General features: G+C 49.5%; 11 protein-coding genes across 11 annotated transcripts; 3 read left to right on the top strand and 8 right to left on the bottom strand.

Moving 5' to 3' along the window:
- Positions 1–856: 856 nt before the first annotated feature.
- Positions 857–1840, bottom strand: N7455_010966 (uncharacterized protein; the record flags this gene model as incomplete). The annotated part of the gene is made up of 1 exon (XM_040959885.2): positions 857–1840. One exon carries the CDS (start codon positions 1838–1840, stop codon positions 857–859), a length of 984 nt encoding a protein of 327 aa, XP_040809664.2.
- A 619-nt stretch (positions 1841–2459) lies between these two features.
- Positions 2460–4818, bottom strand: N7455_010965 (uncharacterized protein; the record flags this gene model as incomplete). Its single annotated transcript, XM_040960094.2, has 4 exons — positions 2460–2881; positions 3081–3766; positions 4111–4392; positions 4565–4818. 4 exons carry the CDS (start codon positions 4816–4818, stop codon positions 2460–2462), a joined length of 1644 nt encoding a protein of 547 aa, XP_040809467.2.
- A 539-nt stretch (positions 4819–5357) lies between these two features.
- N7455_010964 (uncharacterized protein) lies at positions 5358–7245 on the bottom strand (the record flags this gene model as incomplete). The annotated part of the gene is made up of 5 exons (XM_040960105.2): positions 5358–6169; positions 6254–6653; positions 6739–6817; positions 6880–7022; positions 7096–7245. 5 exons carry the CDS (start codon positions 7243–7245, stop codon positions 5358–5360), a joined length of 1584 nt encoding a protein of 527 aa, XP_040809512.2.
- Positions 7246–7567: 322 nt separating this feature from the next.
- On the bottom strand, positions 7568–8816 carry N7455_010963 (putative DnaJ domain protein Psi; the record flags this gene model as incomplete). Its single annotated transcript, XM_040960041.2, has 3 exons — positions 7568–7864; positions 7929–8611; positions 8669–8816. 3 exons carry the CDS (start codon positions 8814–8816, stop codon positions 7568–7570), a joined length of 1128 nt encoding a protein of 375 aa, XP_040809454.2.
- Positions 8817–9615: 799 nt separating this feature from the next.
- N7455_010962 (putative C6 transcription factor) lies at positions 9616–11532 on the bottom strand (the record flags this gene model as incomplete). Its single annotated transcript, XM_040960081.2, has 1 exon — positions 9616–11532. The coding sequence occupies one exon, from the start codon at positions 11530–11532 to the stop codon at positions 9616–9618; it is 1917 nt and encodes a 638-aa protein (XP_040809431.2).
- A 158-nt stretch (positions 11533–11690) lies between these two features.
- On the bottom strand, positions 11691–12526 carry N7455_010961 (nuclear transport factor 2 family protein; the record flags this gene model as incomplete). The annotated part of the gene is made up of 2 exons (XM_040960108.2): positions 11691–11932; positions 11992–12526. 2 exons carry the CDS (start codon positions 12524–12526, stop codon positions 11691–11693), a joined length of 777 nt encoding a protein of 258 aa, XP_040809440.2.
- Positions 12527–12983: 457 nt separating this feature from the next.
- N7455_010960 (uncharacterized protein) lies at positions 12984–13366 on the top strand (the record flags this gene model as incomplete). Its single annotated transcript, XM_065606553.1, has 2 exons — positions 12984–13038; positions 13200–13366. The coding sequence occupies 2 exons, from the start codon at positions 12984–12986 to the stop codon at positions 13364–13366; spliced, it is 222 nt and encodes a 73-aa protein (XP_065460516.1).
- A 49-nt stretch (positions 13367–13415) lies between these two features.
- Positions 13416–14780, top strand: cpa1 (carbamoyl-phosphate synthase (glutamine-hydrolyzing) CPA1; the record flags this gene model as incomplete). The annotated part of the gene is made up of 1 exon (XM_040960047.2): positions 13416–14780. The coding sequence occupies one exon, from the start codon at positions 13416–13418 to the stop codon at positions 14778–14780; it is 1365 nt and encodes a 454-aa protein (XP_040809496.1).
- A 195-nt stretch (positions 14781–14975) lies between these two features.
- N7455_010958 (uncharacterized protein) lies at positions 14976–16594 on the bottom strand (the record flags this gene model as incomplete). The annotated part of the gene is made up of 10 exons (XM_040960075.2): positions 14976–15183; positions 15244–15408; positions 15468–15525; positions 15584–15729; positions 15786–15895; positions 15963–16284; positions 16340–16364; positions 16423–16437; positions 16487–16515; positions 16566–16594. 10 exons carry the CDS (start codon positions 16592–16594, stop codon positions 14976–14978), a joined length of 1107 nt encoding a protein of 368 aa, XP_040809489.1.
- A 215-nt stretch (positions 16595–16809) lies between these two features.
- Positions 16810–18509, top strand: cwc2 (active spliceosome conformation promoter CWC2; the record flags this gene model as incomplete). The annotated part of the gene is made up of 8 exons (XM_065606552.1): positions 16810–17189; positions 17273–17350; positions 17450–17475; positions 17539–17567; positions 17642–17709; positions 17760–17885; positions 17942–17978; positions 18042–18509. The coding sequence occupies 8 exons, from the start codon at positions 16810–16812 to the stop codon at positions 18507–18509; spliced, it is 1212 nt and encodes a 403-aa protein (XP_065460515.1).
- A 347-nt stretch (positions 18510–18856) lies between these two features.
- Positions 18857–23916, bottom strand: cpcC (putative protein kinase (Gcn2); the record flags this gene model as incomplete). Its single annotated transcript, XM_040960073.2, has 7 exons — positions 18857–19152; positions 19217–19655; positions 19713–20137; positions 20191–21193; positions 21246–21575; positions 21628–23682; positions 23737–23916. The coding sequence occupies 7 exons, from the start codon at positions 23914–23916 to the stop codon at positions 18857–18859; spliced, it is 4728 nt and encodes a 1575-aa protein (XP_040809435.2).
- Positions 23917–23969: the final 53 nt, after the last annotated feature.

Raw genomic sequence — 23969 nt, 5'->3', positions numbered from 1 at the left:
ATATTGCCTCCACTAAGGCCAGCGACATTAAACTATATTTCATCCAGTTGAAGAATTATCTGCCAAATGTTAGCAATTTGGCTCTGTGGAAACTTTAGTAGAATAGAATCAGTACTTTCTCGATATACTTGACACCAACCAAAATGCCATCACCGTCCTAAAATTCCTTTTCATCGCCAAAGTCCTCATTTGTCTCATCCATACAAGTCAAACAGTTAACAACTCGCAGTGGCATATAAATCCAACGGGCAGACCAAGGGCGCCGTAGAGCTACTTGGACATGTGGTCGCAGTGCACAAGAGAACGCTTGACGAAGAACATCCTGATCAACTGGCGGCTCAGAATAACCTGGCATGTATATATCAATCCAATGGATAGATCAAGCAGGTCGTGAAGCTACTTGATCATGTGGTTGCAGTGGAAGGGAGAACGCTCGATGAAGAGCATCCCGATCGACTTTTGTCCGAGGGAGCACTCAAAGATGCCAAGCAGTTGATCATGGAGAACAGGTTCTTTTCTTCTACGCCTTGAGATTGGAATTAATTCGAACCGCAGTTACTGAACCATATTATGTGTACATACTATCCCTAAATAATAAATTCTTTTCAACAGTATTGATCATTTGTCTCATGATGGCACCCGGAAGAATAACAAAGAGTCCGCAAGTCTGAAACAAAGATCATTACGGTTTCCTACAATACTATGTAATACTATATAGAGACAAGACTAGGAATGGGGCCAGCTAATAGCGGTTAGAGTCTTCTCGGCATTCAAACTTGAGAAAGAAACAAATTGTGTAAAGCGTAAGGCGATTTTGCAAGCTACTGTATCCGGAAATACTGTATAAGTAAGGCAATTACTCATGGTCTTCTACCATTATACCTGCATGCCGGAAATGGCCTTCGGCGCTTTCCTTCTTAGCACCAACATCCTGAACGCACCGCCGAAGGAAAGCGTGAAAACCCTGATCGCAGTTTTCTTCATATGTTGACCAATATTTTTTGATATGTGCCTTAAGTTCGGCAAAGAATTCCTCGATGGGGTTAAAATCTGGCGAATAAGGCGGCAAATACAGTAACTTAACACCTGCATCAGAGCATAGTTGCCTGATTCGGTCCGAATGATGGAATGATGCGTTGTCCATCACAAGCACAGATTTGGGCTCTGGCCACCTACCACAGTGCTGGAGAAGCTGTTCAATAAAAGATTCAAAGAATGAAGCATCGGTAGAACCTTTGAAAATACGAGACAAGACGACACCATCTTGTGCATAGGCTGGCAGTATAAGATAACGTTGGCCCCGATGGAATTTGGATACCTGGATTGGTGTCACGCCTAATGGAGACCAACCCGTCCGCCTATAACCCACCCGTTTATCGCACCCAGACTCATCAACGAAAACTAGATGAAACGAACGGAACTTTGACAGTTTGTGCTGGTAAAAATCTCGTAACTGTGGATTTCGTTCGCTTGCTCTCTGTTGTGCTTTCTTTTTCGACCATCCAGCCCGGTACAGAGCTCGTTTAACGCTGGATATCGAAGGTATCACGTTGAACTCGTCGAATAGGAAAATAGCCATCTCCTCAACATAGAGACCGGGTTTTTCTGCGAGGTGGTCGAACAGGGCATCTACCATCACATTTGTGATACTCGATGAGCGGCCGGGAGCGATTGGGGGAGACCTGGCACTGCCGAATAACCGCATGTTCTTTCGGATGTTAGTAACAGAACGCTCGCTGCATTTCGCTACCTTGGCAATTTGTGATGTGGTGAGTCTCTTTTTACTGCATAACATGTGAATAATAAGGTCTCGCTGCCAGGAATCGATATTTCGAGCCATATTGTGATTGATTGGGAGGATGGGATGACATGCTGAGAGGGGAAGGGGGAACTCGAGGGTAAAGGGAGGGAACTCTTTTTGCGGGAATAATTTTTTGAGGGGACTGTTTGTTGAGGGAACTATTTTTGGAGCTGTAATTAAACACGAACATACCACCAACTCCTGTTTTATACGCGTTTGGTACTATACTGTTCGAGATCGGAACATTGTTACAAGTATTGTGGCTAGCCAAATCAGGATTGAGTATCATGTGATTAGGGTTGCAAAAGTCATCTCATATACATCCGTCATGGAAGGCAATAACGGACGGCACTGTACTTATTAAAGGTTATACATAGAGAAGTCTCTTGGACAAAGTATGCTTTTTTACCGCCTTAGCATACATCTAAGAAGACATCCAAAAAGACTCAAGGCCGTACAAGAGGCTGACTTGTTGTTTTTGTAATTGAACTAGTCTAGGTCGGAGGGGGCAGTTGCATGCCTGTTGTGCATAAAGGACGATAGACCCTAACATGTTCGCAACAGCTTGCCAGCCGTCTGTTAAGACCCCCCAAACCGTCCAATTTTCCTGCCCCCTTGATCTTCTGCTAACTTAGACGATCGCCATATAAGCGAGGATTTAGCCCTGATCTGGGAAACATCCGCGTCTCTTAGCTTCGATAATAACCATATGGCAGGCTATATGATCCTTCTCGCCGAAAAGGAGACTGTAATCTGCCGTCCCAATACACGTATGTGGGACGTGTTGCTCTTGCGCGACGAATGTGCCGTTGGAATTCAGCACAAGACACCCCTGCGGGTTCAAGCCAAGGTCCTCGTATTTGTTGAGCCAAAATGAACTTGCCCGTAGCACTTGACTGGGCCGCTCCATTAGTTCTGTATACCAATTTTGCCAATTGAACTTTTTCTTTCCCTCATCATGCCATGCGGAAATCTCCTCGGTTCGGTCATAACCAGTGGTCGAAGATTTCCCCCCTGCTGCATTTCCCATTGCCTTGAGGAAATTGTTGATCATCTGAGGTTTGGGGGCCTGATCAAGATCTAGGCGATGGTGGTCAACGGAGCATATCAATAGCCGTTGGGGGTACCGAAATACCACCCGTTTGGTGGGGTGATGTTTCATGGCCTCGAGAAATCCTTCAAGAATCGTGTCCAGCACCCAGTTAGCCAGTTCGAAATGCGAGAATAATTATGAGCCTCACAATACAAAGGAAGTTCCACTCCGGCCTAGGGAGTGTACCAATCCTCTTCAGAAGGATATCCGTCGGACTGCGCTTCGATCCTTTGTTATACCGCACTTTAATAATGCACTCAAGGTCGTCCACAGTCGGGGTTATCTTTTTCTCTGTCCGGAAGTGGAGATCCACGTCCCCCCAGGCTAGAAACTCCAAGCCAAAGTAACCAGGGGATCTTACAATCTCTCCGACACAGCGTCCTGTCGCCGCCTGGACAACAATACCGAGGAAGGCAACTATATCTGTCCAGTGCCATCCCTTCCAGAGTGCCATATCTGTCCACGCGACAGATATGTCCTGTAACGTTCGAAATCCGATCCATAACCGTGGACGGTAATGATCGGTTGTCAGCCTGCCATTGATAACTTGTTGCTTTAGCCATTCGTAGAAACGGGCGGCGTTCCACTGTGTGTATTGGAAACCGGGGATAGCAAACCTCAAGATTTGAACGATGTAATTTTGTGTGGACAGGATTGTGGATCTTGAGACAATATCCGAGCCATGCGACTTTGGCTCCGTGATGAAGGCCACAGCCGCGACGAACTCCAGGACGTTGTCACCAGTTGGGGGATTCGGGACCGCGCCCCTCCCATGTGCAATGTGGACCCGGAGTTGGATAGGAGAAGGAAGAAAGAAGAAGAGAGAGAAGAGGGGGGGTGGGGGTAATATAACAATCTTAAGGTCTGGGGCCCTATCTCAATTGGTTTACACGGTGGATAAAAGTACTTTGTCACCTTCACTGACGATGCGACACGATTTTGCTGGTTATTTCTTCTCAAATCTCGATCTCAAGTCACTCAGACATTCATCCAATTGAAGAATCACTTGCAAACTCAATTTGGCTATTCAGTCAAGGGAGTACATGGCGATGACGCTCCAGATCAGCAATCAAGAGAAATTGACTGCAGTGATGAAACAGAGGTCTTGTGCATTAAGCACAACATCTTGCATATTAGGGGGTCGAATAGAGCACAATATGGGATTGTCAGTGGAGCACCATCGACTGTAGTTTTAGTCACATCCACTTCAGCACACGAATATGGCTGCTGCATATTGAACGGCTGTTGGAGGAGGGGCACGTTGCCGGGATTCCGGCGGAGACTGTCAATGTAGACACTGGTCAAGGGTCGAAGGGCATTGGGTGGAGCAAGCTGCCATTGTTCGAAATTTACAGCGGTCTTCTTGATAAATATGATAATCACCATCCGTACTTCTCTATCAGAGGCTCCGAACCACCATCTAGCATCTTGATGTAGTCTTGGCAGACTCTCAGATACACCCGTTTCAACAACCACGGCAGGCCATTGTAAGCTGGTGCTAGACGGTCAACGTATAGAGGGGCTGAGCACTTGGTATCCCTCTTTGTTCCGCAATAGGGATTTATATCGCGTCGCTCCGCCCCCAACGATATTGCTCATTTAGTCCCATGCTATCCAGTTGTAGATTGACTTTCTGCAACAGTCCCGTAGTGGTATATTCATGGCGGTACTCTGGCATCACGCGCAAAAGACCTCGTCCTGTACCACCTTCAAACTCAAACCGGTAGTTCACGCGCTTTAGGCAATCATGGTCCTCGAAGAGTCGCTCGCAGATGCGGGGGCTTATTTTGAGCAGAACAAGGAACTGGTTGCCGTTTTCTTCCTCGTCCCTTTCAAGTGTCTCTGCAATCTTCTCAGCTTCGAGCTGAACATATTCCAGGCGGCTGAATATGTGAGTTACGACACCAGGTGGGAGCGCTGTCATGACGTGGGGGGAAGAAACGTATAGTATTCTTTCTATAGAGACTAATTCTTACTCTTGCTAAGTCCAGCCCGGGAAGGCACTCTAATACCTCCTCGTCCCTAAATCGTGCCCGTCACGATGATGTGTTCAGCTAGCTTCCGAGTCCTCTTTCAGACACTTGCAGTTGTCAGAATGATCACATGGTCGATCCCTAGCAAGAAACTCGAGACAAAGAAATTAAATATATATCAAGATCCTGGTTCCGCCTCTAGGGCGCTTTTCCTTTTGGGGTACGAATTGTAACTTTATATATTACCTACAACATAGGTACTTCGTTAATTTTAACCGTTACTAGTGAGCCGGTCTCGCCTGCATGACAGCTTGAAGCTTTATTTGTGGCCGATGGAGGGTCCCACCCTGGTTATACTACTAAAAGGTCCACGCTATAGAATTTCCCATCGAGAAACTTGTAAGATGAACACCCCGAAATAAAGAGGAAAAGAGATGGGAAATAATGGTCAACAATAGTGAATAAAACTATCCAGTATCACATAAACCAATTATTCTTTCTTATCATGCGTAGTGTCGGCCCGTTTACTTCCAACGCCAGACGACCAAGCAACACGAGCAAGTCGCCAAAGTACCCACATGAACCCAAGAGAGATAACCACACAAGTGCCAAGCTCAATATATTTACCCTGGAAGTAGCTATCCCCGCCCTCGAGTCGTAGAACCGGCACATCGATCTCCTCGACAAGACGATCACCCGCAGGCTGAAGCTGGTAGAATAGGGTTCGCGGACCGAACAAGTCGTCCCAACCGAGATTTGTGCGGTCGAAGGGGTTCACGCTCATCTTCGTGTCGTCCTCAGTAGTACAGGCCCAGAAGACAACGGGCCAGGGAATGTGGGCAGTGCGGTGTCCTGTTTCGGAGGGTGGCAGGTAGCGCAGATGTAGAGGAATAGTGGCAGTCCAATTGGAGGAGTCTGGTGTGCTGGTCCCGTCTTCAGCTTCTGGGGGGGTTGCTAGTTCGAGGAGCCAGTTCGAGCCCCAGCGCTGAACAACCCAGTCTGGGGCTTCAAGATCCATTTCGCCTGCTAAGGCACGCAGGGCTACGAGGTTGTGTGACTCGAGGAAGAGTGGGTCTGTTGTTGCGAGCTGGTATTGATCTCCGAAGATGGTGGAAGGGAGTGTAAGGTATGTGTTTAGAGCACAAGTTGCGTCGCTAGGTGCTGGTGGTCGTTGGAGGGATGATCGGGGCATGGATATGGACATTGTTGGATGGAGGCCAGTTGGGGGAGCGAATGAAACGGTGTAGCTCGATGGTTCAATGAGATGTTGGTGTCGGGAGGGGAATGAGAACATGGTTGGTTCTATATAGGGAGTTAGTCGAGCCATTTCGGAGGACCAGCGTTAGGCAAAAGGGAAGCGATATGGGAAACGCCGAGGGCACATACTTAGCTTCTTGTCCTGTCCAACAACTGCTAACAGCCCACCCATCTTGATCTCCTCTGACTCAAGCCCTGCGTCGGCACCCAAGAGGCCGAACTCGATTTGATCGGCAGCGGATGCTGACTTCTGAAACTGATCCGTCCAACCTCCCGTAGGTGGACTGTTCCAGATCCCAGACACAGTTAAGGCGTGCGAATTGCTGTCATAGTCGATATCAACCGAGTCTGCAGAGAGCAGAGCATCGGCCTGGGTGTGACACTCAGGGCCATCTGTACGGCTCTGGTCACAGACAGTGTTCTGAATATATTTCACTAGAGACTGGATGGAAGGGAGGTGGGTGTAATATTGTAGGGAGGTCGAGGAAGCGAATCGTGTCGAGAGAAGCGGGGGTGTAATGAACGACTCCTGTAACAGATTCCGGGTCAGATCGAACACATGCAAAATATGGCTAGACAATGCCCCCGAAGTAAAACGAAGAGTCGTGAAATACCTCCTGCTTTGAACAGCCCTTAAACTGAGCGTCTTTGTTGGGCGCGACTATCGTGCGGAGCAGCGTGCACAGTGCTTCCCTATCGATAACCAAATCAGTCAATCGCAGTTCCCCAAACCCAAGGTGTATAAGTGAACTCACGAAGATGATTCCGACTCAAGCGGAGTATAATGCACATGCAGTCCAGGTGAAACCCGGCTGCTGAATGGCACAGCAGCATCAAAAGGCCTCTCGGAGGCCCAGCGGAGGTGGAGCTCATGAGATTGCTCAAGGACAGCACGCAACTAAACAAGACAAAGCAAACGGGTTAGCATTTCTCAATCTTCAATAGGCTCTGCAATTGACAATCCTTCTCACCTCCTCTGGGAGCTCGTCCAGTCCGACCGTAATACGATCCTCCCGCGCGGCGTCCAGGCCGCGGACGGAGAGGGATGACGCAGTTAACACAGCTTGCTGCGGGTCGAAGCCGGCATCGACACGCTGGATGAAGGTAATCCTTCGTTTCATAATGTGTGCAAACAAATCAAGGGATATCAAGTAAAACGAAAGTAAACAGAAGTGACGACTTCTAAAGTTGATTTCTCCAAGGCGTCACCGGTTTCTCCGCATTCGCTCAATTGGGTTAGACTACAACAAATGTTATATTACGTTATGTGGTCACGACTCGTTCGCCTGCCCAGGTGGGCAACCTTGTATTGATACATAAAAACTATCCTGTCAAATTAAAAGATTATTGAAAACCCTCATACAAAGGTTCGTTCATGTCATTGTCATTAAATACTCCCATTTCACCCCAAACGCCAGGTATATGCAATCAAATTAAGTCCTTTTAAGGCAGCACATCCCGGAGAAGGTCTTTTTGGGAGCTAGTCAAGCTAGTGGGGAAACTGACATTGGCACGGATAACCAGGTCGCCGCGGTTGCTGGGGTTCTTGGAGCTCACCATGCCCAGACCGGGATAACGCTCTTCGTGGCCTGGTTGGGTTGGGCCGGGCTTAGACACGCGGATTGACTTCCCGTCGATAGTGCGGACAATGCGCTCCCAGCCCGTCAGTGCTTCCTTCAGGCTAAGATCCACCGATGTGATAAGATTGTCACCAGAACGCTTGAAAGTAGGATGATCGATCTGTAAATGGTTGTTAGTAATGGTGCGTCAAGTGTATTTGTCACAGCCAGGAGCGATCTCATACCTCTTTCACAATCAGATGAACATCCTGCCGTCCCCCTTCTTCCTGGTCTCCAATATTTCTGTACTTGATCTTCGAGCCAGCACGCAGCCCAGGCTTGATGTTGGCTTCCAAGGTCACCTCCTTGGAAGTGAGTTTGCCCATATTGTCAAAGGCCTTGCTCTTCGTCTTGATCTTTTTAGTGGTACCGTTGTAGATTTCCTCCAAAGTCAGTGGCAGGTCTTTCTCGATGATAGTTGGCTCGGGTGTAGGTGCGCGTTTCGGTTTGGCGTATCCCGGACGGCTGCTACGGAAGCCAGCACCTCCGCCGCCGCCACCCAGTCCTCCTGCGAGCATCGAGATAATATCTTCTTCATCCATGCCGCCCATGCCACCCATGCCGCCGCCGCCGTCCTTAGCAAAGGTGCGGAAAGTGTCGTTGGCATCGCTGAAACTGAACCCACCACCGCCGTGACCGGTCGAGAAGTGGAACTTCCGGCCTCCCCCTCCACCGCCGGGCATGCCGCCGGGCATGCCGCCGAAGTTGAATCCTCCGGGCATGCCACCTTCAAAGCCACCTCCGCCGGCTCCGCCAGCCCCTGGCGGGGGCGGTGCTGGACCACCTCGCATCAGGTATTCAAGGCCGAACTGGTCGTATATCTTGCGCTTTTCGGGGTCGGATAGCACTTCGTAGGCTTGCGAGACCTCTGTTAAAGAAGATGTTAGTCATATCTGGGAAATCGAAACTGTGCGGGGTAGCGTACCTTTGAATTTATCGGCAGACTGAGGGTTGTCTTTGTTCTTGTCTGGGTGGTGCTTCAATGCTGCCTTGCGGTATGCTTTCTTAATCTCATCTTGAGTGGCATCAGGCTTGACGCTCAAGGCATCGTAGAGCTTACTCTCGGCAACCATAGTGCGGGGTAAGATTGGGTTTATGGGTAAAAGTAAAAGGCAGTTCGAAAACCGTGGGCGTCAAACCGAAGGTGCACGCTTATGAACCAACGGGAATTTCTAACAGGAAAAGGAATCCTGTGTGGGAAGTGTGAGAGGGTGCGGTGTACTTCGTGAATGAGGTAGAAGGTTCGAGGCGGAAAGGCAGATTGTGCGTAACGGAGGGAAATTGAGAGTTGAAGGAATATGGGAAATCAAAGTTCAAGATCATGAGATTGGAGAAGAAATAAAGCACAAAAAAAACCTGCAGCAAAGAACATGAATGTACTTTGTACATGTATGCCATGTCAGTGATCAAGGTGTCTGGTGAGTGACGTCACCCATCTAGTCTTGACGTGTGTGACTTGGGGACAATCGAAGTTTCGAGAAGCTTCGATACAACAGCAACTCGACTGATTGGACTAAAACATATCAGGAGAAGTCTGTAAATGCATTTATTCCAAGGCTTGTTTTGATTATTTTGCTTTTTATATTTTCCATTGCAAGTTGAAGTAGACTTTTTGGATGCGATCTACAATTCCACGGCTTGTGGAGTATAGCAACTAATGTGGAGATACCCATGTCTATCCATCGATTCACGCCAATTCATCCATCCCCATCCCCCGATCCACAGTACTCTGTGGGATAAAAGGAAAAAAAGGAGAAAGGAGAAGAAACCGAAGAGGTATAAAAAAGGAGGGGGATGTTTATAGTTCTTGATACTCCCCGATAGCAAGGGCGACTGGGTATGTATTGTGTAGGCAACTCCGATGGAACCATCTCAAATTCCCATCTCAGGTAAAGGCCACGGGACATCAGTCATTAAAAATTGGTCTAGATCAAAGTTCTGTAGACTTGGCATATCAATCATCAAATCCCCTAGCCATGAGAACTCCGCATCTGATGCCAGCACATCTGGCGCAGGCTGCTCCTGACCCTGTTTTTGGCTCTGGTCGGTGAACGTCGTCCGTGCAACCGGCTTATCCTTCCGATCGTCCGCTGGGGCCGCGGCGGCAGCATTGACCCGCAACACCTCAGCGAGAGCACGGGTGTCATCCTCCTTTCGCCGCTGATGCAACGCAATTAGTAAATATGCTGTAGAATACGCCTCACGCATAGAAGGTGTATCATAGGCAGCGAGAACTTCACGCAGAGTCCGCATTGCATCAGCGAGCAGCGCCAACGCAGCCCGATTGTCAATCGCTAGAAGTGAGCAGACGACCTGAAAGGGGACGTTGGCAACTTGGTGCCAGGGGCAGGTGGAGGCAACCATTCCTCGTGCGGCGCGGAGCCCGCGACCTGCCAGTGCAAGGACGCGGTCAAGGAGATTAGAGGATAATGGGCCGTGTGGGTTTAGAGCGCGGAGTCGGCGATAGATGCATAGCATTAGATTGCATTGGACTAAGATTAGTGAGGGTTCGGAGTAGAGAAGATCCAAGACGGATGTGAGGGCGGTTTCAAGTTCTGGGAGATCTTGTGGTGATGGCCCTGTTGGGTCGAGGTTTTCGGAGAGTGGGAGAAGGTGGAAGAGCTCTGCGCGTGGGACTCGGGGTGGTGCTTGCTGTGCTGGCTTACGGGATGGGGGTGTGCTTGTAGGAGAGAGAGCTGTGGCGCCGTGGAGAACAACGCGGGAGCGGCCGAGGTCAAAGGAAATCCATGTGTTGAGGTGGCGAGCCATGCCAAAGAGTCTTCGCCGGGTTTCGGGGTCGCTGGTGCTCTGGTGTCCTATGTCGCCATCTTGGCTACCACCTGTCTCGGGCGGAGATGCTTGGAGAAGGTTTGCTGCTTCAGGATCTGAGCTTTCAAGGTGCAATCCTGCAGCTTCGATGAGATGCATTAGTGTACAACTGGCCATCCATGCAGCATGCGGTGATGCTGTCATGCGTAGATACGCAGCACGCAACACCCACCCTGTCACTATGTCGATCGAGGGTGTTTCCGCTGCGAGCATACTTTTATCCAGTAGAATGCGCGCGGTATCAATGAGTCGAACTTCCATTGGTATGATCTCGCGCCGCGAAAATAGATACCCAAAGGCAGCTACACCGCATAGTACAGCATCATATGGCTGTTCCGCAGAATCAATGGGAGACGACGAAGATTCCCAGCGCTTTGCAATTTGAGTAAATATCATCTTACGGTCCAGAAATGTATAGCATAAATCGACCTTCTCGAAGTAAATCGCTGCTAGCCGCCGCATCTCTTCCTGGGATATGATTTTGGTAATAGTCGTCGGTGTTGGCGCCGTGGCAGACATTGATGGAAGCGCCGACGATAGTGTTGGCGATGACCGTCTCTCACCGACGTTCCAGGCAAACAGTTGCAACCGTGGTGCATGTGCCGGGTCAATTTTGAGCCCAAGTTTGCGAACAAACGCGGCGCCAGAGTTGGCCTGTAGGGAATGGGTAACGCCCTCTGAACTGCTTGCACGGCGGGGAGAAGCCTGTGCCGTAGCATTGGCTGCGGCACTGATAGGATTTGGAACTGCATTGGACCAGTCATCTGTAGGTCGTTCGCTGAGAAGACTCGCTTGGTACAGACTATGGGATCTGGCGCGTTTCTTGCGTGCATTGTATTGGCATTCCGCTCCAGTTTGGGCGCAGGTGCTACAAGGTTGCCCACCTGAACATTTACGCTTTCGCGACTGGCACAAAGTGCAGGCTAAACGCGAGCGCTGACGAGTCGTTGATTCGGACATATTTGGAAAACGAAAACTACGGGGAACATTGCGGGGAGTTGGGTAAGTTGGTGCCAAGCAAATTAGACATCTTCCCCTTTTCAATTTGAACTACACATCGATGTACAAGATACACCTATTTTTGTTTCCTCTCTTTTCTTCGTCATTCATATTTCGGCTTAATCTTTGTATTTGCTTCCATTTGGATATCCCATCAATCCCTCAACTTCCTTCAGGTCCGGCATTCCCGCTGGTCCTGGCATATACTGGAGATTGTCCCGGAGGGTTGTGCCATTCCACCATATTTCGTTCTTGTGCAGCGCATCCATGATCATCGGTGCATCGATGTAGGTGCGGATCTCGACCATCTGGCCATGATTCCAGCGTGTGAACCAGACATTGATGATATCGAACTTGTCGCCTATAATGGGTCAGCAAGGCGGCAATGGATGCTGAAGATAGAAGGATCTGCTTGCTCACCGGAATTCATCACGCCTTTGAATTGAATCTCCTCCACTGACCATTCAGTGTTACACCCGCCATATATTCCCTGGGGGTGAATCTCAAACAGATCTGCATGGTCAAAAAACAACATGCTGACTCGACGTAGTGCATTGACGTAGAAGTGCATTAGGTCGTGGTACCGCCCAGCGATCGGGTGATGCCCGACAACAGTGAAACTGACATTTTTGTGGATCAGCGTGAATAGTTTGCTCATATCTTTCTCGAGGTCTTTGAATGCGTCCCAAATGTGCATTTGAGACACATATTTGCAATCTGTGGATGGGTTCTCGAACTCGAACCCTTCTCGGCCATGGGGGATTGGGTCGTCCACAACTCCAGTGCCATTGCATTTACCATCTGGGTCAACAATCCCAGTGCCATCATCACATCCTGACTTCAGAAGTGGGCTCTGGGTGCTGTCTCCCAGGATTGAGGGAATGGAGCGTCCAAAAGTCGCCGAAGGCAGGAGGAATGCCAACAGGGCGTAGGATAGATATTGAGATAAAATCATTGTTTAATTTTTGTAGTGAGAACACCAGAGGCTACTTGTCTTGATCATTTTGCCTTATATTCAACGTGGTTCTTATAGCTGGTGCTACCTTCGTTTCAGTAATGTGCCGTGATATTGCCCTTGGTCGCCAACGTTGCTTTCCCTTGAGCACTACGTTGTTACTCGGAGGCTAAAGGAACCCCGTCAGTGACACAACCAAACCTACCGAGATTTTGCAATTGAACGGCGAGTTTCCCACACAAAAGACTGATAATTGAGCACCTCCTAGTGGCAAATAATGGCGCGGGCAAGGTGCAGGACTGCTGCAATGGGCCATTGGGTGGGGCAATAGTGGTGGTGTACGGTGTACAGTCAACAGAATGTAGATCATTAAATTGTCTCATTAATATTGCCTATATTTTTTTCAAATTTATATAAATCCATTGAAAAAAAATGTGACCAATTCTTTGTGCCTGATATGCCTGATAACCGTGAAGATATCATTGTCCAGGCCGAACCCGGCGCTCCATGGGGTGGATGAGTCAGATCCCCTAAGCCGATAACAGAATTTTGACGCGCTCCGATTGGCCGACACCGGCAAAGTCGGTGAGGGCACGTGCCCACGGAGTCGGGGGTTGAAAAACCTCTTGTTTCCCTTCTTTTCCGTTCTTTTCCCCATTTCTCTACTCCAAAGTCTCAACAAAAAAATTACTCCATGTTGCGCTAAATAGCGAACCCCCAACTTCTCTCTACCATACCCTGACTGCCACCTGCTCAGTCGCGCTTATGTGTTTGGCACCCTCGATCTTCACCTCCCAGGACTATATCTCGGACCACCTTTGGAAAGCCAACATCAACTGAATAGCACAAAGCTTTCTACTGATTTACAATTGTTACTTATAAAATAAAAATGATCTCCAACCTCTTCAAGGCAATGCCTTCTCGGGCTTCTGCCTTCGCCTCCATGAACCGCCCTGTTCAGGCTCGCTTCATGGCTACTGTGCGTCAGCGTGCCGCGATGGAACCTGCCACCTTCACTATCCGTGATGGTCCCATGTTCTCCGGCAAGTCTTTCGGTGCCCGCTCCAACATCTCCGGCGAGGCTGTCTTCACCACCTCTCTGGTTGGGTACCCCGAGTCCTTGACCGATCCTTCATACCGTGGTCAGATCCTGGTTTTCACCCAGCCTTTGATCGGCAACTACGGTGTTCCTTCCGCCGAGAAGGATCCCAATGGACTTTTGAAGTACTTCGAGTCCCCCAACCTCCAGGCAGCTGGTGTTGTTGTTGCCGATGTCGCCGAGCAATACAGTCACTGGACTGCTGTCCAGAGTTTGGGCGAGTGGTGTGCCCGTGAAGGTGTCCCTGCCATCTCCGGTGTAGATACTCGTGCTATTGTTACCTACCTGCGTGAGCAAGGCTCCTCTCTGGCCCGTATTACCGTCGGCGAAGAGTACGATGCCAACGAGGATGAGGCTTTCACTGACCCTGAGCAAATCCACTTGGTGCGCCAGGTCAGCACCAAGCAGCCTTTCCACGTTGCCGCTGCTGATCCTCACTCCCACGTTGCTGTCATCGACTGTGGTGTCAAGGAGAACATTCTCCGCAGCTTGGTCGGCCGTGGCTCCAGCGTCACTGTACTCCCCTTCGACTACCCCATCCACAAGGTCGCCCACCACTTCGATGGTGTCTTCATCTCCAACGGCCCCGGTGACCCAACTCACTGCCAGGACACTGTCTACCACCTCAAGCGTCTGATGGAGACCTCCCAGGTCCCCATTTTCGGTATCTGTCTGGGCCACCAGCTTCTGGCTCTTGCCACTGGTGCCAGCACCATCAAGCTGAAGTACGGAAACCGGGCTCACAACATTCCCGCCCTTGACCTCAGCACTGGTCGCTGCCACATCACCAGCCAGAACCACGGTTACGCCGTTGATGCTTCGACTCTGCCCTCCGACTGGAAGCCGTACTTTGTCAACCTGAACGATCAGAGCAACGAAGGCATGATCCACAAGTCTCGCCCCATCTTCAGCACCCAGTTCCACCCCGAGGCGAAGGGCGGTCCTCTCGACTCATCCTACCTCTTCGATATCTACCTGGACTCTGTGCTGAAGTACAAGAACAACCAGGCTGGCCTCTACCCCCAGCGTGACAGCCGTCCCAGCCCTCTGCTGGTCGACCTGCTCGCCAAGGAGCGTGTGGGTGTCCAACCCACTATTGGCCAGCAGAATGTGGTGGCCGCTGCCGCCGCCGCTGCCATTGCCGCTGCTGCCTAAGCATGCCAACGTATGTGCAGTAGGAGTTCTGGTTTTCGGAGGTTCAATTGGTTTTTCGGGCGAATATTATTTTCTGTATTTTGTTCATAGGTTCATGCATGGTATATGAAATCAACAGCATTAAAAACATACTTTCATCCAAAGTCTCTTTGTAGTCGTGTCAATAATTTCATCATCGTTCTCAACCCCTAAGTTCTACTTGGCCACTATGGATACCACATCCTCATCAGCAACCATATGTGCCAATCCTACCCGCTGCGGAACATGTCTCGCGCTCGCTCCCCACACCATCGCATACTTGAATGTGTCCTTGATTGTGCGATGGATCTGGTCACAGACATCCTCGATGGTGGAGTCCTTGCGTACGATGAGCGCCTCATCGAACTTAGGATCCTCTCCCTTTCTATAGATACGATGCTCGTCAGACACGTCAATGAAACTAAAAGTCATGGATATATCATACCGTTTTGTGTAAAGCCGCATTAGTCTCAGTTCCTTCCAGATGTGTTCGACGACGTCTTGCACGCCGAGGTCAAGTTCACAACTCATGACGGCTGTGTAAGGCTCGCGGGCAAGGGCATCAAGGAATTCGAGACCGATGCTGTCGACCTTGTTGTAGACGTAAAGGCTGGATAAAAATTAGCATTTTGCTAGTTGGATATCAATGACCATTAGTGTCAATCTTACCAGCGAATGTACTTCCGGTGGTCTTTCATAATCACATCGATAAAGTCGTCGATCGTAGCTATAACGGTGTCTCAATCAGTAATTTGGTCTGGTTGTTGTATCAAAGCACCACATACCATTTTCGTCTCGCACGAGTACCTCGCAGTTAAGAATTTTGTAATCCCGGAGCACGTTGTAAACCATCTTTTCATCCAAACTCTTTGGGGGAGTGGCAAAAGAGATCTTCATGCCACCGGCCTTTTTGATTTTGAGGTAGATATTGCTAGGATTGTATCAGTATCTGAGTCTGCGCAAAACTTCGGATAAGTTATGACATACGGTGGCTCCTTATTCAACCGAATGCCCACAGCATCCAGCTCGGCCTCGAGCAAGGCTCGCTGTTCGGCACGCTTTGTGGCGTCCAAAATCATCAAGATCAAATCACTTGTCTAGAAGCAAAGATTTTGTCAGTGTTTCCGTGCCGTTTCCCATCAAAAAAAAAGTTAGTCCTCTCACCTTTGCGGCGGAAATGACCTGCCGACCACGGCCTTTGCCTTCAGAGGCACCTTCGATAATACCAGGCAAATCCAAGATCTGAATCTCAGCACCACCATACTCCAGCACTCCGGGAATAGCCGTAAGAGTGGTGAAAGAGTAGGCTGCAGCCTCACTCTTGGTCTTGGTGATTTTAGACAGAAAGGTAGACTTTCCAACGGAGGGAAAGCCAACAAGAGCCACTCGGGCATCGCCGCTCTTGCTGACATCAAATCCCGCACCGCCGCCAGATCCAGCACCTCCCACTGGCTCCAAAAGCTGGGCTCGTAGTCGGGCAAGTTTTCTGAAAACGTTATTAGTGTATGTTTGAAATTGAAGTCAAAAGATTCAGACTATACCCTTTCAATAGACCCAAATGGTATTCTGATTTGAAAATTTGATAATTAGATCAAATCCTCCTTCGATCAGAAGGGCATCTTACCTGTAGCCTTGTTCTCTGTGGATCATTAGCGGGGTGATATATGTTTGAAGATAAGAACACTTACTCTGCGTTCGGCGCATCTCATCCTCGATCCTGTAAAAGATCAGCAAATTGTTATATTCGACAATTCACAAGAAACATACTCCTTGATCTTTTCCGTTATGTTCACCATCTTGTCGGTTGCTGAGGCTTGTCGCCTGCGAAATCACTAAATCTTTTTCTTTGCTTCGTTGTGCCTCAGAGAGGGAAATACCAAATCCGCCAATGTGCCCGCGGCACCTGCCAAGCCTTACGTAAGCACTTCAGATGGGAACGCAGGACGTCGACCTTTTTTTTGAAAGCTCAAGCTTAACCTTCCAACTCAACCTCTCCAACACAAACACGACCATGGCAGATACATCGGTTGCTGAGCCACCGGCTCTCATTTCCACTACCGCTCCCGAAACCCTCGAACCCAATGCCGAACAGATGACTGTGGCGACAACCGGCGCCGCGGACGACACTCTGCAAGGAGATCAGCAGCTTGAATCGGTCAAAAAAACCAAAATTATTCGCAGGAAGAAGCGCCCTGCGAGAATACAAGTCGACCCATCAACCATCAAAGCTGAGCCCGCCCAGCAGCCCGGACTCGACTATAATATTTGGTACAACAAAAGCGGCGACAACGACGACAAATATGGCCTCAGCCAGCCCGCGCCTAGTCGCTGCAATATTGCGCGTGACTCGGGATACACTCGCGCTGATCGCATTCCGGGCTCGTTCTTCTGGTAAGAAACTTTATCCTTCATGGTTTTCAAGGTTATCTTGCGTCGCAGTAGACATTCGCTAATCCTTTTTCCCTTTTATCTAGCATACATTTTGCGCGGGGTGTTTGCGTGAAAGGTCAGGACTGCGAATACCTCCATCGTTTACCGACGATTCATGATATGTTAGTGTGATTCCCATGCCGTACACGATTCGAGGGTTCTTTCACTTTGTTTAAGACTCATCGAATACAAAATAACCAGGCTAATCAAGTCATTTATAGGTTCAATCCGAACATGGACTGCTTTGGTTAGTATTATTTCCAATCTTGCTATTGATACCTGAAAACGGACGACTAACTCCAGGCTATAGGGAGAGACAAGCACAGCGATTACAAGGAAGTGCGTATCATGCCTTTGTGTGATTGGGAGATGTTGCTTCCGCATGAGCATATCGCTAATACTACTTGAAATAGGATATGTCCGGAGTGGGCTCGTTCACGCGCCAAAATAGGACAATCTACGTGGGCCGGATTACAGTTTCGTGAGTACCTCGGAAGGTTATACTTGATATTCTTGCTAATAAATATATAGCGATGACATCGAAGAAGTGTGCTCAAGGCATTTTGCGGAATGGGGTCAAATCGAGAGAACAAGAGTACTTACCGGACGGGGCGTGGCTTTCGTGACCTATTCGTCAGAAAGTAACGCGCAGTTTGCGTGAGATTCCCCTTCCCCCAGCTCTCTGTTTGTACCGAACTAACACATGAGTAAAGTCTAGTTGCGATGCAAAACCAAAGCTTGGACCACGAGGTAAGTACAACGTTTCAACCCGCGAGATGCAACATATGTTGCAGCAGTACTAACAACAAGTAGGAAATTCTTAACGTACGATGGGCAACAGTCGACCCGAACCCAATGGCACAGAAGCGCGAGGCACGCCGGTTAGAAGAGCAAGCTGCTGAGGCTGTTCGCCGGGCTCTTCCCGCAGCTTTCGTAGCAGAGATCGAAGGCCGAGATCCAGAGGCCAAGAAGCGGAAGAAGATCGAGGGTACTTTCGGACTACAGGGCTATGATGTTCCAGATGATGTGTGGCATGCCAGAACCCGTCAATTGGAGGATGCGAGCCAGGCCGCTCAGCTAGAGGCACCTGAACAACCGATGATGATCGAGTCTGCTCCGGTTTCGGCACAGGAGCAGCAGCAGCCACGGAGTAATGGCATCTTCTCCAGCTCTGCTGTTGCAGCCCTACACGGTCTCAACGGTGGAAGGGTGACAACCCAGACACCCAAAGCTACTGCTGGACCGTTAGTCGCCTATGGCAGCGACGATGAGAGTGACTGATTTTACGTGCAGTTTGTACGGCACTTTTACCCATCATGATTGCGAATTTTTTCATGTACAACAGCAACGATACCTCTGTCAAAATGTTTATTTTTTTTTCTCCCTGCATCTCCATACAAGATATCCGTAAATATTATTTCTGGGCGTCATTCATCACTACATGTATGGTATCATCCCGAGCACTCGCTAAAAGACAGCATTGAGAGTGTCAAACAAAATGAGATACATCCACCCATAAAACAAATGCAAACACCATGAGTCCCATTGACCCGAGACTTATGCTTAACTTAACTCCACTTTATCACTCTTCCACCCATGAGATCAATCAGTCGTAAATTCATTTCTCGCTAGGGTCCCAGGTCGTAGTACACGCAGGAGCCTGTACGGTAGTTGTAGATGAAAGCATTCGTGTAGCTTTCTGTGTCATTTGTGCGATTCTCCACGGCCAAGTCAGTGAGTAGCTCGTGTACTTGACTGAGATACTTCCGCTCTGTCAGTGGTGCGTTTTGGATCACGCTACGCCAACTCTCCGCGTCGGAAAGACGCGTGTCCCGAATAGCGTCCAGGACGTCGTCGCGGGTGTCGATGGCAGCGACGGGGCCATTGCGGGCGTTTTCGGCTACTTCGCGAGCGGAAAGTAAGGCTAGAACACAATGTATTAGTTAGTATATTGGACCGATAGGGATTCACTTGAAACATCAACACACCTGACTCAACAATATTCCTTCTGTTCGTCTTCTTGCTTCGGTGTTGGGGGACGAGGATTCGAACATCATTTGCCCGTTCCTGGAACGCGAGAGCCTCCTGCTGACTCAATTGACGGGATTGGCGGGGATCAGCAGTTCCCTCGCGATGGTGGCGCGCCTGCACTTCTGATCGAAGCCACATCACAAGTTCAGCGGTGCGGATATCGAATTCCTCCTTACGCATCAGGTTCCGAACTTTAAATCCACGTTCCTTGCTATCTTGCTTGGCAATCACAATGCACCGGTGATTGGAGTCTTTGTATTTTACCAGAAGCTCTTCAAGGGACGAGGCATCGACTGCAAGCTCTGCGCTTATGTCGTTTGACCAGAGTTCTTCGATGAGTTTGACTCCTGTTGTGCGAAGCACGGTTGGGTCAAAGCTGGCAACAAGTACATCACACTTTGTTGAGGATCAGCAAAAATTACACCAAACGAGTCGAGATGGGAGGTCACTTACCCGACGGGCCGCCCAGTACGACTCAGAACTCGCCTCGGAATCTTTCGACAGAGCCTTGGCCTTCAGATAATCGATCATTGATGAGCGTAGTCGATCCGAACCGAGGTTGAAACCCACAGCATGCGCTTGTGGTCGATTTGATAGGACATTAGGTGAAAATTCCTGGATCAACCGGTCATATCTGCCACCTGCAGCAAACACATCGCGTCGCTTGCTATCAAAAATACACTGGAACAGAATGCTACCACGGTAGAACTTGTCATGAACACTGCTGAGTGGCTTGATGTAGATTTTTCGTTTCACGCCAAAAGCCTGCAAATAGGTCATGAGCACGTTCAAGCGAGCGAATATTGGTGAAATCCGCTCTGCGTATTCAGTTCCTTCCATGATGTTCTGCAGCCTGCGTTTTGTCTCCTTCAACGAGTCTATCATATTCATTAGCGTAATGTCCTCGATCTGAGAAAGTAAGCTTAAGTACCTCTGAAATCGAAACGGGCAAGGTCATCCAACGAAGTCGAAGCAACACCAATTGCCGGGGCCCGGAGTTCACTTCGAATCGTTTGCATAGTATATTTTCCAACATTCAGCTTACTGAGAACCTCCTTGACCTTTGGGATTTGCGTAGGCGTGATGCGGCAGAATTCCATAATAAGTTGGAGCAGATCGGAGTGATTGACAAGGAAACACATCGGAGTAGACCGCAAAGGTGGGAATTCCTCGATGATTTCATCCAAAACCTTGATCACTTCTGCCTCCTTTAAGGCTAGATCGAGGGTGTTGTGGGACACAATATCAAAGTCAACTTCGCGGTGGGTTCGTGGTTCGCTGCCATGGGGTGAATCTCTGTAAACTGTGCCAAATGCAAATGTCTTCTCTAATGAGCGATCTTGTCTTGGAATTGCTCGTGCGTTTGGAAGTGTGAGATCATATGGCAGCTGCAAAAGATTGCCGGATGCATCCAGCACACGTACTGCACCGCTGTTGTAATGCTGGGATCTGGGAAATAGCATTTGCCTTGTTGACTCAACAGCACCGTGTCTTCGAAATATCGAGGTTAGCTTCTTCTTGACCAGGCCCTGGACAAGTAGCTCGTTGGCAGCCGGTACCGCATGCGAGTCTATGTCCCACGCAATATCTTCGAATTTCTTAGGCGACTGAGAAAAGATGGCTGATAAAATCTTTTTGTAGTCTGGTGAATTCGGATCCGAGAGCAGATGCACAATAGCCCGTCTGAATGTCTCTTCCTCGACCTGAAGAGGGATCTTTCCACTGGATAAAAGGTCGGAGGCTGTGGGGCGCTCGCTTGGGGTATGGCTCAGAAGAGATTCAATGATCTGGCCTTGAAGTAACTTATCAGATTGCTGGAAAGTGGGTGGAAGAGTGTGGTTCTTTTCCCGGATTTGTCGGAGAGTTTGATCTCGTTCCATGCCAGTTGGCAATGGATGACACATCTCAAAGAAAATAACACCGAGCGAATACATCTAGAATGCGTAAGCATATACTTATGGCGCCAATTGTATATCCACTACTCACATCGACCTTCTCATTGTAGTGCCCCGAAACAACCGACTTCATCTCCGGTGCCACATAGTAGGTTGTACCCAAACTGCGAGTGAAATCCCCTTCGAAGTCTGCGGCTGCGGACGAACGCACGGCCGTGGTGAATTGACCACTTGTTGCAAGACCGAAGTCACCAATGCGGGGATTGTTTGCAACGTCAATGAAAATGTTGTCAGGCTTCAAGTCACGGTGTATGATGCCGTGACTATGAATGTGGCTCAAGCCATCGAGAATTTGCCGAAAGAGACGCCATGAACGCTCGGTATCATCGCACAGATCATCCTTTATTAGATCGCGCAAAGTCTTGGGCAAAATTAGTCTAGAAAAGCGAGGGTGGCGGTATTAAAACACTTACATGCTTCTCACAGTACTCCATCTGGATGTAGAGTGTGGTTAAAATAGGCCTGGCATAAGACCCAGATCTCGCTCGGCTGAGCTCTTCCTCTGCGCTTCTGGAATCAACGCCAGTATCATTTACCCTCTCTGGCGTCTCTGGGTGAGCAGGATCGGATAACGTTCCTTCGTTTTCATCGTCGCTGTCTGATGCGGCAAACTCTATTTTGGGATACCCGCTGGAGCTGATGAAATCGAGGCCACCTGTACTGAATCCGTGGTGATCCTGGCTAGCAAACGGGTCTCCTTCGGTGGAGGACATAGCCTCTTCCTCGATTTGATTGAAATCCTCTTCAAGCCAAGCAGTGTAGTACCGAACAACATAGGAGTGGTTCAGCCGGGATAGCAACATGGTCTCGGAAAGCGTGTCTTTCAACGCTGCGGCCGATGTTTGGGAGATCTTCTTGATTGCATACAACCGACCATCGAGCTTGTTCCGGGCTTTGACTACCTGTCCAAATCCACCACGGCCTAGTTGACCTGCCTCGTCGAAGTCTTGGTGGTATCGGGAGAAAGCCGGCATGGCCCCAAAAGAGTCTAAGCGTGGCCGTCTCTGCATTGACACAGATCCCGACGCTCTTTCTCGCATCTTTAACGGCGCATCCACTCGGAAGAACTCAGACGGTTGGAGTTGGAAAGCAGTCGGACGCTTCCTGGGATCTGGGCGGAAGAATTCACAAAGCAAGTCTTGCAGGGGCGGCGAGAGCCCCATGGATACCATCAACTGGTTGGCGGATGTATACCTAAGGAGAACATCCTTTCCAAAGCCCATCTGAAGCAGCACAATTCCAAGATCCCAGACATCGGTCTTCATGGAGGGAGAAGAACTGTCCTGTGTCAGCTCCGGGGGTGCCCAAAGTGGTGACTTTGACGCCGCAAAAGAGGGCTTTCCGCAGGGAGCGTCGGGCAAAGCTTCTTCGACGTTAGACTGCAGTTTAACGATAGTTTCACCAGAAGGAGTCCTGAATAAAAAGACTCGGCCACAGTGAATGTTCCCATGGACAAAACCGCTGCGGTGGTAGAATTCCAGGGCCTCAAGTAACTGAATCATCCAGCCGCGAAGCATGTCAACAGCTACGGTCCCCACGATATCTAGGAGCTCGGAAAGGGAACCCTTGTTTGCATACTCCAAAAGTGTAAAGACAGTCCAAGAATTATCGGGAGAATCGAGGTTGCCAACTGGGCGATTGATTTTGAACCCCACGAATTCAACAAGATTGGGGTGTCGTAACCGCTTGATGCTCTCTAACTTATCCTCGCTGGTGCGCATCTGCTCGCGGAATGTCAACCCTTCGGAATTATTCTCGCTGAGACAAAGCTCTTTCAAAACAAGCAGCGGGACGTGGCATCGGTTCTCAGACACAACAGGCCTGACAGTGAAGGTCTTTTTGCACTGTTTGCTTTGCAGCAGGGTCTTGCCATGAACGGCGCGGAAGACAAGCGGCTGCTCATCGGTGTCGTTAACGGCCAACGGGGGATCAAAGCAGATGGCGCCAGGGGTATTTTCCACAAGGTCATCAACATAACTCATATCCGCGCCGCCAGTTCGACTCTTTCGCCTCAAAATGCGAGCCTTGTTCCGCTGTCGCATCTTGTCTTGAAGCATTTCTTGTAATGCGCGCTCTTCCTCGACAGCTGCAGCCTTTTGTTTACGAAGTTCCTCCTGTTTTTCTAGGTCTGCACGTTGAAGAGCAGCCGCCTCTTGCTCCATACGCTCCTCTTCAAGGCTGGGTAGGTCTTTGTCCTGTGCCTGTGCCTGAGCAACATCCTCCAGAACGTCTTGGATGGATACTGCCAGCTCGTAGATCATCTCACTTCCGAGCAGAGATTTTGGCTTGTTGCGTAGAATTTCTTGAATTCGGGAACGCGCTCCATCGCGAAAGCCGTCGAGGTTTCCTGGTGAGAGATTGGGGATTGTTTTCGGATATGTAGCTGGCAGTTCGACCAGCAAAATGAGAAGTACGTCGGGATTCGAAGAGGATCGCAAATGGAGCTTGAAAGTCACATCGGAGGATTGCTAGAGTGTACGGGTTAGTGACCACGGGCCCAACAGCTCAAAGAGTGCACCCACCTGCCAGGCCGACCGCCTATTTTCTACTTCTTCAAAGTCATCGCCATAGATGGAACGCAGAGCTTCCACCTCTGTCTGGTGGATTTCTCGGTAATTGGTTGTAAATATGGGGGACGTCACGGAGGAATCGGAGGCTTGGTTTTTCTGGCGGGAGGGCTTCTTCCTCTGTTTGGGAGACATCGCGGGGCGTGGCGAGAGCTCGCCCTACATGCGACCCTGAGCGTCGTACGACA

This window comes from Penicillium solitum (genome assembly GCF_028829755.1).
Source record: "Penicillium solitum strain IBT 25940 chromosome Unknown utg000008l_segment0_segment0, whole genome shotgun sequence".
NCBI lineage: Eukaryota > Fungi > Ascomycota > Eurotiomycetes > Eurotiales > Aspergillaceae > Penicillium > Penicillium solitum.
The sequence above is the reverse complement of the archived record's forward strand: the minus strand, read 5'-3'. Positions and strand labels throughout refer to the sequence as shown.